A 15874-nucleotide genomic window follows, 5' to 3' on the forward strand; every position below is an offset into this window, starting at 1 on the left:
TTACTCACAAGCTTTCACTGGTTTAGAATACATAAAACACCTGTCACAGACTAGAAAAAGTTGCTGCCAAAGTAGGGAATTCATTTTTGACAAGTTGAATTGTTGGACATACACGGTTTCTAACCGACCGCTACGAAATGCCTTGTTCATTTCATTATTTCATAATTTATTTATCCGCTGAAAGCTACGTTTTTGTGAAGGCATGACACAAGCAGCTATTTTTAGTGTCAGTGTCAGTGTGTATAATGTCAAAGAAGGTTTCACGTTTTTATTTCTATTTTTATACTTTTATAATTTTTCCTTTCATGTCTGCAGTTGTTGGATCATTTGTGTTCCTTACATCTTTGCCCAGCATGTGACTCCTGTTCATGAGATGCATGTCAATAAAGTTTATTTTGGGTTGACGTTGTAGCTTGTTAGCCGTTAGCTTGTCTTTTTTAGTGAAGCGGAGACATCATGAAAGGATGAGATATTTATGGCTTCTGATGACCCAAAACTGTCACTAGAATACTTTATTCTCATTATTCTGTCTGTCTTCTCATGGTTTTGCTGCCCAAATATATTCTGGCTGTCCTTTCTATGAGAGAGAGAAAGAGACATTATAGGGAGGGAGACAAGCAGTAGCAAGCAGGAGACATGCAGTAGCACATCTGAGAGGGAAATGGTATAGGAGAGACAGACCATAGGGAAGCTGAGAGGGATACAGACAGTAGAAGAGATCGAGACGGTGTGACACCTAACCATTTACACTGTAGTAGAGGGAGAGATGAACCCAACCATTTACACTGTAGTAGAGGGAGAGATGAACCCAACCATTTACACTGTAGTTACAGTAGAGAGAGAGAGATGAACCCAACCATTTACACTGTAGTAGAGGGAGAGATGAACCCAACCATTTACACTGTAGTAGAGGGAGAGATGAACCCAACCATTTACACTGTAGTAGAGGGAGAGATGAACCCAACCATTTACACTGTAGTAGAGGGAGAGATGAACCCAACCATTTACACTGTAGTTACAGTAGAGAGAGAGAGATGAACCCAACCATTTACACTGTAGTAGAGGGAGAGATGAACCCAACCATTTACACTGTAGTAGAGAGAGATGAACCCAACCATTTACACTGTAGTAGAGGGAGAGATGAACCCAACCATTTACACTGTAGTAGAGAGAGAGATGAACCCAACCATTTACACTGTAGTAGAGGGAGAGATGAACCCAACCATTTACACTGTAGTAGAGGGAGAGATGTACCCAACCATTTACACTGTAGTAGAGAGAGAGATGAACCCAACCATTTACACTGTAGTAGAGGGAGAGATGAACCCAACCATTTACACTGTAGTAGAGGGAGAGATGAACCCAACCATTTACACTGTAGTAGAGAGAGATGAACCCAACCATTTACACTGTAGTAGAGAGAGATGAACCCAACCATTTACACTGTAGTAGAGGGAGAGATGAACCCAACCATTTACACTGTAGTAGAGAGAGATGTACCCAACCATTTACACTGTAGTAGAGGGAGAGATGAACCCAACCATTTACACTGTAGTAGAGAGAGATGAACCCAACCATTTACACTGTAGTTACAGTAGAGAGAGATGAACCCAACCATTTACACTGTAGTTACAGTAGAGAGAGATGAACCCAACCATTTACACTGTAGTAGAGAGAGATGAACCCAACCATTTACACTGTAGTATAGAGAGATGAACCCAACCATTTACACTGTAGTTACAGTAGAGAGAGATGAACCCAACCATTTACACTGTAGTAGAGAGAGAGACATACAGAGATAGAGACAGATACCTCAGGGCAGAAGAATAATGTCAGAAGGAGAAGGGTAAACTCCCCAATGAATCATGTGTTCAAGTTTAGTCCCTCCTGGACAGAGTGTGTGGAGTCTTGTGTGTGCATGTGTTAGTAAACATCAGTGTGTGTCGGTGAGTGTGTGACACTGTGGATTCGCTGCGTTGGCGGTTGGACACACCACTGAGAGGAAGGTAAGCTGTGTGCGTGTGTGGTTGTGTGTTTGCTGCGTGGATGCTTGCAGCACGATGTGTGTTTCCTGTCATAACGCAGTACGCCTTGCCTCGCTCTGCAGCCTGCACGATGAGTGGCAGGGGGGGGGGGTAGATAGGAGCTGGGACAGGAAATCGTAATCAGGGTCATATGACCCTTGTTTGTCACTAACGAGGTGAAGGTGGTCATGTGATTATGTCGATAGACAGATGAAAGTTCCATGTCATGAGACTCACTTATGACCTACAATGGGGACAGTGTGTGTGTGTGTGTGTGTGTGTGTGTGTGTGTGTGTGTGTGTGTGTGTGTGTGTGTGTGTGGGGCATGCGGCGTGCGTGCACGTGCGGTGGGTGCACGATCTCTGCTTGACAACGGGGCCCGGCCCCAGTCTCCCTTGGATAGATGGTGTGTAGATGCGAATAGTTGACTACATTGAACACATCAATGTTACGATGTGACTCATCCACACTGTTTCAGTGTCAGCCAGTGGTCTGCCAGTGTGTGAGTCATTCTAGGATCATAAATCAAGGTGTTTTGGACATACATGGAACTGCCTTCTGGCAGGCTGCTGACACCAGCAAGGTTAGTCACAGGTAGTTTATGTTCATAGATAGTTTGTTAAATACATTTTAACCGCTTGAACCCAAGCATGCCTATTCTGGGGGAAAAATTTGGCCGAAGAGATTTGGTATATAGGGAATAGCTGTCCCAAGTACGGTTGTAACTCGATTCAATTGAGGGTTTAAGTGGTAAATGCATTTGTGCAATTATGAATTTAGTGTTGCCTTTTATTGTCAAAACAGACTGCCAGACTGCTTGACTTTAGCTCACTGCTTCAGTGCCTCAGTTCAGCGGCTTAGAGGTTCGGTTGTGCTCGGCACTGGTACAGTACTTAAGTACAATTTTGAGATATTTTTACTTCAGTCGAGTAATTCCAATTTCCAATACTTTTACTTCTATTTCCACTACAATTCTTTGAAAACTTCAGTTACTAGTAACTTTGAAGATTTTGATTTGTATCACAAAACATACATTACCCCCTTCAGCCCTATTATTTCGGCCATTTGAAAATAGCGAGCTACAAGCTAGCTTTAGCATCATGCTGTTTGATTATTATTGATTATTATTAGCTTTAGCTTTAGCTTTTGCTTTAGCATCATGCCGTTTGAATGGTGGTCGATTGTTCCGCAGTACCATTCATCCTACAGAAAGCATTATAACTAACTAACTAACACTAACCTCACACTAACCTAACATAATGTGTACTTTTGGGACGTCAGAATAAAGGGCAGCCCCGTTTGAATTGATGTGGACTAGCTTTGGCATCATGCAGCTGCTTGAATGAACAAGTAGCCTACTACAGTAGCTTTGGCATCATGCTGCTTGAATGAACACGTACTAGCTTTAGCATCATGCTGTTGAAGACACAGTAGTTATGTTTCCATCCACTTCTCTGGTACAAGACCCTACAAAACCGTTTCGAGGAAAGAAATCCTATCAAATTCAGTGCTTGCTTGGTCAATTTTGTACACTGACAGAGTTGAAGGCAGTATGTATTTTCCCTGTGTGTATAAACAATAAATACATTTTTGTACCCATCATTTTCCTTTATACCAGCAGTTATCAGCTGCTGGTGTAGTGTTGTGGTGTTTTCTTGCAGAACCACACTGCTCTCTTCCTGTATTTTGGTGTTTTTTTGTTTCGGTAGACATGACCGTCTACAGTGAAAACACCCAAACCCAGCTAGGGTGTGTTTCTGCCACCGGTAAACACCACCACACTGCTGATGACTGCTGGTGTAGAGGGAAATGTGTATCTGTTGTTTTGTTGTGTACACACAAGGCAAAGTTACATATTGAATGCCTTCTGTGCAGAACTGAACTTCTGTGTAGAACTAAGTCATTCCACACCAGTGATTACATAAAGAAGTGATTAATATCAGTGTTTAATCACACAATTCCTTTCCCGAGAAAATAAAAACCATCCCAGCTCAATCTATCATCAACATGTTGGTATAATATTATTCCAATATGCTTATTATGAATGGAAACATAACTATCAGTTCTCCTTGAGCTCCACCTGGAATGCCTGGATGCAATGCATTGCAGAGACTAGGGGGCGGGGCTATATCTTGTGCCACCCCTTATCCCTAAACGTATTTGCCATTCTTTACTATTTTGAAAAATAGTTTACAAGCTCACAGGGTGTCGATGTAGATTGGCTAGTTGAACAATTTTAGATTGGCTATTTGAAATATTTAAAAAAGTTTAAGAAAATAGTAAAAAAAAAAAAGTCAAATAAGTTTAGGGATAAGGGGTAAGGTGGCGTGCAACATATCGCCCTAGGAGCACAGAGATTTGTTGATCATAAGTGCGTGTGTGTGTGTGTGTGTGTGTGTGTGTGTGTGTGTGTGTGTGTGTGTGTGTGTGTGTGTGTGTGTGTGTGTGTGTGTGTGTGCGTGTGCGTGTGCGTGTGTGCGTGCATGTGTTCTCCCCCTGTGCAGAGGGAGAACCGTCGTCTACAGGAGGCCAGTATGAGGTTGGAGCAGGAGAACGATGATCTGGCCCATGAACTGGTGACCAGCAAGATCGCCCTGCGTACTGACCTGGACCAGGTAACTGACACACACACACACACACACACACGCACGCACATGCACACGCAGACAGACAGACAGACAGACAGACAGACAGACCATCAGAATCACTTAATCATTTCCATTGATCTTAAAACAAAGTCAGTGCATTATAAACTACTGCACAAACAGCACTGTAATGTCATTATTTAAAACACAATCTGTGCCAACAGAAAGTGTTGTGCAGGTGCCAGAGAAAAGGGACAAATAAAATAATAAATAAGCGTGGGCATGAACAAAAGATATATATATATATTTATTTTTTTAACACAGGTGTGCTGCTTAAAACGTAACCAAACATTTCTGGCACAGATTGTGAATAAAAGGGGATGTGTTCTGTATATGGGCAAGGCTGCCCCCTACTGGCCAAAAAGGGAATTCATTTCAACAAATTCCAAACTCAGTCACTAAACAGTCTGGTGTGCTGTGAGACAAGTCCAGATGTGCACTGGGATTTTGCTGTGGAGATAAACAGCAGTAACAAACCTACTACTAGCACTGCTTTGTAAACCAATCTTGATGAACGAACCATAACGTCCTAAAGTCTTTGCATTGGTTCTGCAATGCTTTTTGCCAGTTTTACCCCTACCTTGAATTCAGATGTCACCACACACGTATTAGTAGGCAGAGATCTCTGAACCTTCTGTTTATGCAAGCCTAGCAAATCACTTCTCTACATACCTCTACTGACGGGTAGAAACCATGTGCAAAATATAAACTTTTCAGGAAATGATGAAAACCATGTTTTTAGAGCAGCACATCAAATACAAATACATACGGGCGGTGGTGGCTCAGGGGTAGAGTGGCTGGATAGTAACCGCAAGGTTGCCAGTTCGAACCCGGGCTCCCCCAGAGTTAGTGTCGAAGTGTCCTTGAGCAAGACACTGAACCCCAAATTGCTCCTGAAGTGCTGGTTGGCGCCTTGCATGGTTTCTGCGGCCATCAGTGTATGAACGTCTGTGTGAATGGGTGAATTGATGCACAATCCATGTTAAGCGCCTTGGATAAAGGCACTATATAAATGCACCATTTATCATACTGCTTCATCAAAGTCGGTATTGTGAATTTATACATTATCCGATGTGTCCTATAAGAAACCACTTCAATCAAACAGTGTTTCTGCAACCACCTGTTCTTTACACAGATTCTTGTGAAATGCTTGACTGACATTCACACTATTGTGTTGTAATGCCCTCTTAAGCCAGATTTGATTAAGCTGTGACTGTGTGTGTGTGTGTGTGTGTGTGTGTGTGTGTGTGTGTGTGTGTGTGTGTGTGTGTGTGTGTGTGTGTGTGTGTGTGCTCGCCAGGCGGAGGACAAGGCGGACATTCTGAACAAGGAGTTGCTGAACACCAAACAGCGTCTTGTGGAGACAGAGGAGGAGAAAAGGAGGCAGGAGGAGGAGACGGCACAGGTATCAATCTAGCACCTCAGCTGCATCCTCGCTGACTAGGCCATTCTTCCCCTGTGACAGACTGATGTACTACAGTACCTTGATGTGACAGACTGATGTACTACAGTACCTTGATGTGACAGACTGATGTACTACTACAGTACCTTGATGTGACAGACTGATGTACTACTACAGTACCTTGATGTGACAGACTGATGTACTACAGTACCTTGATGTGACAGACTGATGTACTACAGTACCTTGATGTGACAGACTGATGTACTACTACAGTACCTTGATGTGACAGACTGATGTACTACAGTACCTTGATGTGACAGACTGATGTACTACAGTACCTTGATGTGACAGACTGATGTACTACAGTACCTTGATGTAACAGACTGATGTACTAGTACAGTACCTTGATGTAACAGACTGATGTACTACAGTACCTTGATGTAACAGACTGATGTACTACAGTACCTTGATGTGACAGACTGATGTACTACAGTACCTTGATGTAACAGACTGATGTACTACAGTACCTTGATGTAACAGACTGATGTACTACTACAGTACCTTGATGTGACAGACTGATGTACTACTACAGTACCTTGATGTAACAGACTGATGTACTACAGTACCTTGATGTGACAGACTGATGTACTACTACAGTACCTTGATGTGACAGACTGATGTACTACTACAGTACCTTGATGTAACAGACTGATGTACTACAGTACCTTGATGTGACAGACTGATGTACTACAGTACCTTGATGTAACAGACTGATGTACTACTACAGTACCTTGATGTAACAGACTGATGTACTACTACAGTACCTTGATGTAACAGACTGATGTACTACAGTACCTTGCCTCTTATCTCCATATTCTAACTTTTTTTTGCCCTCCTGTGAGACACAGACCTAGTAGAAAGAAATTGTGCTAGTTTATCATGAGCATTAGCAAGGACCAATTATATGAAGATAGGTTGAAAAGTGATTTATTTAAATGTTAAACTTTACTGTCACTAGTCTTCCCCCCCTATCATGCAGATTGGTTAAGGTTTTATTTATTAAAATGTTTTGTGTGGATTTGGACCTTAACACCTTTGTGTCTCTCTGCAGCTTAAAGAAGTGTTCAGGAGAGAACTGGAGAAGGCCGAGTCGGAGATCAAGAAAACCACCGCGATCATCACTGAATATAAACAGGTGACGATCATACTGTGTGTGTGTGTGTGTGTGTGTGTGTGTGTGTGTGTGTGTGTGTGTGTGTGTGTGTGTGTGTGTGTGTGTGTGTGTGTGTGTGTGTGTGTGTGTGTGTGTGTGTGTGTGTGTGTGTGTGCGTGTGTGTGTGTGTGTGTGTGTGTGTGTGTGTGTGTGTGTGTGCGTTTCCATTTATATAATTTAGGTAATTTTAAAAACTTTTGCTGCCATCATTTCAAGTAAAGTGACAGATGATGTGTTTCCTTGACCTAGAATAGGCAGTACGGTAACATTCATGACTTCAACAGGGTGATAAAGGTCAGACAATGACATTCATATTAATACATGAAATTTGTATTTGTGTGGAAACATGTGTTAGCCTTAGAAGGGGATTAGGTGCATTCAGACACCAGAGGAAGAGCAACAAGTAAACATCAAACAAGTTCTGAACTTTGGTAGATTACAGTATGTCTCTGGTGTAACAATGGTTCTTGGCAATACATTCTATGCCATTGGAAAGCCTGTTTATTTCCCCTTTAAATACTTACATTTTAGCTGATAAATATATAGCTAAGAAACAAGCAGGTGCAAGACAGGCTCAGTACAGATGCCATGTCATTTCTGAACTTTTTGTTCAATGTTTATTAATGTTTGTGACTTCCTGTAGCGTGGTGCGTTTACTTCCTGTGGTTAAAACACGGTAGAGGCCCACAGCTTGTAGGCACAATTCAATACAGATGTACATTATTGCAGGTTTGTACACTTCATGTAATGCATTTCAGACATGATATCTTACAAGGTTTCTTCATTGAGTTTAATTTATCCTGCACCATATATATTTTTTCTTTTTTCTTTATATATTGTACAAACAAAAAATTATAATACAAAGAAAAAACAAGATAGGGGATAAAGAAAGTAGAGGGGGAAAGGGGTGGAATTTAGCAAATTATACAGTTTAAAATAAGGATAGCTTTCATGTAGTACTCCTTAATTTACTTTTACTCTTTGTGTATTTCTATTTTCTCCACTTTCTTTTAAATTGTGCGTGTGCGCCTGTGCCTGTGCGCGTGTGTGTCTGTTTGTGTCTGTGTCAGATCTGTTCTCAGCTCAGCACCAGGCTGGAGAAACAACAAGCTGCAACCAAAGAGGAACTGGACATCGTCAGGGTGAGAATGGACTCTCCAAAATAGCAGATCTACAATATTGCAACTCATTGCATCCACCAAGTTGCAAGGTTGTAGATCTGCTATTTTCATTGTGCAACACTGTTGCACGGCAGCAAACATTGGAGATTAAGCAGACAGACAGGGCCTTTTTTATCTGCCTTGAGTGTCTGTCTGTTATTCCAGAAGGAGATATACATTTTGAAGTCTTAAAGAAGCTTCTAGGTGGACGTGGGGAGTTAGGAGCGTGACAAAATGATGATACATTTGTATTTATAGACAAATAAAGAATAGTGACAGTAGCATACCTGTGCTCTCCCTAGAGATAGAGCCCACTAATAATAGTAAAGGAAAGGTGGTTGCACAATGGTGCATCTTTTTGATTCGTTTTGCGGATCCGAAAGTAGTAGGTGATCACTAGCTGTCAGCCTGTCACCAACACCCCACTAGACAGCTTCGGGAAAACAGATAAAATCTACCCCTGTCCGAAAAAACGTTATTCGGACGAAATATTCAGCAGCAGTGTGCAAATGTGAATTTTTACGCAATCCGATATTCGTCAAAATAAATAAATAATGTGCCAGTGTGCAAACAACTTTTGAGCTCATATTATTAGCATGGTGTATTATTAATACAAGAAGAAGAAGAAGAAGAGGAAGAATGCAACAGCAGAACAACAGAAAAGTCCCATTCAGTAACACAGTAGTTCCCAAAGTCTTTCATGTCAAGAACCCCCACATTATTATACTTGGTATTATCCTGTACACTGTGTACAGAGTAAGGAGGTGGTATGTGAACACTGCATTAACAGAGGGTGTTATATTTCATTGTTTTATTACCTTCTACAGAGTAAAGTGATGGCATGTGAGCGTTGCAGGGACGTGTTTAGCTCCGACGGGCCCATGCAGGCCGTGGCCCCCAGCAGGGAGAGGACAGGGGGCGCCAGTGAGCAGCTGGACGAAGAGAAAGACTCGCTGAAAGCCCAGCTCCGAGAAATGGAGCTGGAACTGGCTCAGACCAAGCTGCAGCTGGTGGAGGCCAAGTGCAAGATCCAGGTGACATTATACACTTCAATACATTAAAAATGGAGTGCCACAATTTTTGTATTTTCCCAGATTTTCATGTGTCTATGGGGTGACAGTACTTCATTAGACACCCTGGAGTCGTTTTTATGTGCAATGGTGTAATAACTTTGTATTTAGGGTTTCTTCCTGGTGGCTGAACCCTTGATGGTCAAACGGGCCAATGAAATAAACACGGATAGTGTGACGTAAAGAAATTGCACGCTCACACGCACCTCCCCCTCTATATATATATTTAAATATGACAACCTCTGTGGGCGGAGCTGCCTGCCACATACACACGTGTGAACTGAACGGCGCAGCCAGCCAGTTTGCTGCTCTGTGCCTAACTGTGTGGCAGATTTTCAAACAGTCATTTCACACATTACCAGTTCACAGCAGAGCAGACTGTTTTTCGTTAGATTGGAAGCAAGTAAATGTTCACGTCAGGTCCTCAGGATTAATCAAGGAAACCACAACAAACCAGCCTTATAGCCTACCTGCTCTGCTGCCTGTAGTTGCTCTTGCTGTTCTCAAGGAGTAGGTTGTTTCTTTTATAATCACAGTGGTCGGGCTTTGATACAGAGTGTAGTGTCACAGTGTGCATTCTTGTTGGCTGTTGTAGTCAATATGTAGGTCCTAATACTTATACAAGGCTGTCAAGAATTAGAAGTATCTGTTGTGTCGCACTGGAAGTCATGTTGCCATGTCTGGCTATTACAAGCGACTTGGGCTTGTTTTCATATAAGTAACTTTCAGGGGAGAGGTTCATGTGAAGGACCCTCAGATTAATATGTTGTTAAAAGGATTGGTGTTGTTGAAACGTTTTCATAAATATTCAAGGACATTTCTGTGACTTATTTTTGTGGACCTGGCCGCTTGTTTCTTTAAATCTGGCTGAAACTCAGTGCAGTCAGAAGGAACATTCATGTTGTAAATTGAGTTTGATCAGAGCAATAGAAGAGTGGAGAGTCTTCTGTCCAGAGCATGTGCCTAGGGCAGTGCAAGTGTTTTGTGCTTAGCTGGAGGAAATCAATAGCCTACAATATATTGGCAAATTATTCATGCTAAATGATCTATCAAACTAATTGTTTCTGCTGTTAAACTATGATTTAATTGGATGATGAGCTGAGCTGATTGTGACAATAGCGTCAATATGCCATGGGCTGTCCTTTTTATAAAGAGGGGGAGGGACTAGGACAAGTGGGTGGTCTTAATGGAGGAGGCGGAGGGACTGGATTAGGTGGGTGGTGCTACGGTGTGTCCACATGAAACCATTATTTTAACAAATACTGTACACTTTTTTAGAAAAGATTATACCTCATATACACCTAAATACACCTGATGATCATGTTTAAGTGTGGGAAAAAATCACGGCACTCCATCTTTAAAGATTAAACACTTACAGTTTGCACATGTATTTGGCCAGCCGACCCCCATCTCAAAACTATTTTGTTCTTGTCTGTCTGTCTGTCTGTGTGTATCTAGGAGTTGGAACACCAGAGAGGCGTGTTGATCAACGAGATCCAAGCTGCCAAGAACTCGTGGTTCAGTAAGACTCTGGGCTCCCTGAAGAGCTCCACCGGTAGCTCCTCCTCCACCTCCTCCTCCTCCTCCCAGACAGCCACGCCCTCCTCCCCCAAGGAGGGGCCTCCGTAAGGCCCTGCTCACCAACCATGCCCCCTGCCCGCTATCCCCCGCCCCACTGCACAGACTGTACTTCCCCTAGACCGGCAGTTCCTCAACCTTTTTTTTTCTCCCTGGATCTTGAAAAGGAACAAATGAAGCTTAAAAACACGCGAGCTGAAACTGAAGACCAGCCTCACAGGACGATTCAGTCTTCCTTTTCTGCCAACAGGAGGAGACAGAGACTCATTATTTTTGTGACTGCCAAGGAAGGGCCGAAGAGATGACAGCACGGGGAAACAAATGAACCTACCGGAATTGGACCAAACAATCTGTCTGTCGTTAAGTGTGATTGGACGTTGTAGATCAAAGAGTTGAGGTGATTGGACGACGGAGAAGGTTTTAATCTGCCGGCGTAGCTTGATGCCTCAAAACAAGCCTCATACAAACAGTAACCATAAGAATAAATGCATAACAGAGGCCAAACCCGGCTATTTTAAGGCTCACAGTTTAATTGTGATTTACAAACATAGTGCTGAAAGGTTTTAGAGCCACACAAGGATTTTATTTTTGCTGCCTGATTAAAAACCCAACGCCAAAATGAGTGTGGTTAGCATAGCGTAGTAACAGCTAGCAGGAAAGGGATACTGCATTCACAATCTACACGAAACAACCTATACTCCTTTTACAGTAATATTAAGTAAACAATGGTGTCATATAAATATGTATAACAAATTATTGTTCTTTTTTTTATTGTTAACCTTGTACAGATGTTCAAGAGAGAGAAAAATAGAAAGAAACCTTGTTGTTTGTAAACACCATTTTGAAATTTGAATGTCATCTTTCTATGTGTCCGACATGATAAAGCACAGTGTGTGTGTGTGTGTGTGTGTGTGTGTGTGTGTGTGTTTGTGCGTGCGCATGTGTAACTAAGCGTTCAAATGGAACTAAATGGACCCTTATGTGATCATCTGGTTCCATGTGAACACTCACAGAGTTATGAGGGTCCGTTGGCCTAATGCATGCCAAACCGGGGCTCCTTGATATTAAAATGTGTGAGAGCCCCTGCCATTCGGGTCTAGAATTGCACCGCTTCCACCCACCACCAAATTAACAGTTAAGTCACGTTGCTGTTTGACAGTGGTGTAAATATGACTAATGCTAATGACAAGGTTTTGTACCTGATTCCAACTCATCGGCTACAAAACCTAATAAAGAGCTCTACTTGCTACACATTCCCACTATCAAGTCATACTATAGTGACATCATATAACCATGCGTCACCCATCTCTGACATGACGCAAAAATAAATTAACCACTTCATCCCCAGCTGAAAATGGCCAACCGAAGAGCTGGTCGAATCATATGACAAATAGCGAAGTAGCTACAAGCTAACAGGGTTTATTGGAAACTGTTGAATGTTTTGAAACATTTACGCCTACAGTGTAACAACGAAATATACAGAATATCAACCCCAGGTTAAAAGTGGTTACGAATTATTTCTTTACTAGAGTACATGACGTTATGTTCATTTACAAACCAAAATGTCATAATAAATCCAGATAGCACAAGTACTCTATGTGAAAAAGTAATGTCTAGTTGAACAGCTATACCATTCTGACGTGTGTGTGTGTGTGTGTGTGTGTGTGTGTGTGTGTGTGTGTGTGTGTGCAGCACTGTAACTCAAGTGGTTCCAGTCTAAATGTTTTTACATCATGTGGCCTTTGTCTTTATTTTAATCGGGATTGTTTAATACATGACAAAACAAAACCCAACCCTGATACCCTATTGGTCTATCCTACTCAAAACACCTGGTATACATTCTAGAGTGACAAAGACACAAGTTGAATGCCATTCTTTATTTTTTGTATTTTCATTTAATTATCTTTTTTCATTCATTCTCCACAAACATGTCTGTGTTGCCTCTGCTGTTGTACCCTATACTGACTCATGTGACAGTGAGGAGCTCCAACCGGGAGGATGTACTGTAGGATGTACTGTACCTACTGACTCACCTTCCCAGGGTTCTGAAAGGATCCTTCATGGGGTTCCAGGGGGTCCCCAGTGCATTTATTACAGGTCTGTAACTCTGATATGGTCCATTTGTACACTACAGTTATGGGGGTCTGTAGCCAAATGCATACCAAACTGGGAGGGGGGGGGGGGGGGGGTCCTTTAAATTGAGATTGAGCACCAAAAAGCAGCTGGTTCAGGACCATATTGAAACTGAGCAGTTTGGGTTTCGTTTCACTCCTTTTCCATTGTGCTGTCTCCATGGTAACACCAAACAGAACTTCCCTAAGCACAGGTTTTTGTGATTGGTCATTTCCATATTGTTGCTGTCGGGCAGAAACCTCTTATCTCCATATTCTAACTTTTTCGAAAATGAACGTCATACATAAGACTACTACAGCGTCACATAAAACTAGCAGATCCACAATATCGAAATATGGCGCAAAGCTTTTTGAGCTTATACAGTTGTAGATCTGTTACTTTTATTTGAATCCCGAAAATATGAGGTTTCCAGCACACAGGCCAATGGTTCTGCAATGCAGTTACTGTTTCCACCCAGTTGAATTTAGACTGTGTTGGTCACAGGGAGCTGACAAGTACATTCTACTGTTGTACTGGGAGTTGACCAGTCCAACCCCAGTCTGCTACTGTTGTACTGGGAGTTGACCAGTCCAACCCCAGTCTGCTACTGTTGTACTGGGAGTTGACCAGTCCAACCCCAGTCTGCTACTGTTGTACTGGGAGTTGACCAGTCCAACCCCAGTCTGCTACTGTTGTAGTGGGAGCTGATGCTACTGTTGTACTGGACTAGTACAACCACAGTATTCTACTGTTGTACTGGGAGCTGACCAGTACAACTACAGTCTGTTACTGTTGTACAGGGAATGGACTAGTACAACCACAGTCTAATAATGGTTGTCAGTGGACAGATAAGTAGAGCCGTTATAATTATCCTACACAGTGGAAAGGGAGTACGAGATGGAAACCAGTTAGTTAAATCTTTTTTGAGTGTTTTTTGCTCTGAGCACATTCCATCCATGTGTCATGCTGTTTAATAAGTTGCCATCATATCAGTCCTAGTGAAGTAACCTATATATGTTCCCTGTGGTTTTCTACATGCACTAACGCAAGCCTTGACGCTTTTAACACTATTTCATGTTGTTTATTTGTACTCACAAGTTATCAAAGAGCAGAGCTGAGTTTTGTTTGTTTATTTTTTATTTTTTTTAACTGTACACTTAAAGAGGACAGTTGCCAAAAGAGTAATCCAGTTGGATGACAAAAACGACACCATTATTGTGTATGGGACTGACATTGAGTGTGGTGTGTCTTGTATATTGCCCTCCTGATGATGTGCTGACTTCCAGTGTTTGTGTGACGTACATTAATAACACATTAATAAAGATGGACATTTGCGTTCACTGATATGCTGCTCATGTTGTATGCACAGGTTATTGTGTGAGTGACATACAGTAGGCTCTCTCTCTCTGAAAAACGGCGCGCTATAGTATGCCGTACGATATGGGCTATAGCCCATGGTCCAAAATGATGAGAAACGAGGATAACTTTTTTTTTTTTAAATTCAAAAAACATGGGCTATAACCCATCGTTTTTGTCAAATTGCGGAATTGCGGAAATTGCGGAAATGGTAATTGCGGAAATTGCGGAAATGGAAATTGCAGAAATTGCAGAAATTGCGGATTTTTTTTTCCATTTTTGTCAAATCGCGGAATTGCGGAAATTGCGGAAATGGTAATTGCGGAAATTGCGGAAATGGAAATTGCAGAAATTGATTTTTTTTCCCATTTTTTTCAAATCCTCAAAAATGATGAAAAACGGCGCGCTATAGTATGCCGTACGATATGGGCTATAGCCCATGGTCCAAAATGATGAGAAACGAGGATAACTTTTTTTTCCAAAATTTCAAAAAACATGGGCTATAACCCATCGTTTTTGTCATTTCGTCATTTTTTTCAAATCCTCAAAAATGATGAAAAACGGCGTGCTATAGTATGCCGTATGATATGGGCTATAGCCCGGTTTCCAAAGTGGGGTGTAGATCTGTTATTTTTCAAGAGGTAAATTATAACATAATGTTTAAAACACCAAAATGGGTAAAAAAAAATGATTTTAATATTTTTTTACTTTGCATGCCTGATGTAGCCACCATATTAAATGAATACAATGTTTTGGTTCCAGGGATTCCGGAACTATACAGGAGGTTGGAATGTGATCAGGTCTGCAGAGCCAACCAGCCGAGAGACGCCGCTGCCTTCCTCGCGATGCCCCAACGAGGCTGATTTCTGTCCCTTTGAAGTTGATGTGCAAAATCAATTGAACATGTTGGGGAGTGAATTAACTGGTTCGGAGCTTAATTTTCCGAATGGCTGAAAGCATTTTCTCTAAAGTATTTACAGTATTTCTGAGAGCATTCCTCTATAGTTCTAGGTAGTTTATACCATTTAGACCTGAGGACGATTCTACAAATGTCTTCTAAATCATGACAGTTTTCTGAAAAACCCCCATGTTTCTATAATAAGTGGTTCTCAAACTATTTCATGTCAAGGAGCCCCAGAGTTTTCTGTATTTGGCCGCCGACCCCCATCTGAAAAGATTTGAGTTGAAAACGTTCGCTCTGAAAGAATATAATTATATTCCAATTTTTGGGTTATTTTTCATCTATCACTAGATATATGGACATACAGTATGATTGTTTTTATTGAGTCTGTAAATATCTTCTGTCATATACTC

General features: G+C 41.7%; 1 protein-coding gene across 1 annotated transcript in view; it reads left to right on the top strand.

Moving 5' to 3' along the window:
* rabgap1l (RAB GTPase activating protein 1-like) overlaps window positions 1-14555 on the top strand; it is a 102939-nt gene extending 88384 nt beyond the window's left edge. Inside the window, 7 exon segments of the mRNA XM_080769797.1 lie at window positions 4529-4639; window positions 5970-6074; window positions 7183-7266; window positions 8355-8426; window positions 9272-9478; window positions 10973-11077; window positions 11079-14555. Coding sequence (XP_080625923.1) covers window positions 4529-4639; window positions 5970-6074; window positions 7183-7266; window positions 8355-8426; window positions 9272-9478; window positions 10973-11077; window positions 11079-11213 — 819 coding nt within the window. The 3' untranslated portion in view covers window positions 11214-14555.
* The last annotated feature ends 1319 nt before the right edge of the window (window positions 14556-15874 follow it).

Source organism: Protomyctophum bolini, assembly GCF_963924005.1.
Source record: "Protomyctophum bolini genome assembly, chromosome: 8".
In the NCBI taxonomy this organism is placed as follows: domain Eukaryota; kingdom Metazoa; phylum Chordata; class Actinopteri; order Myctophiformes; family Myctophidae; genus Protomyctophum; species Protomyctophum bolini.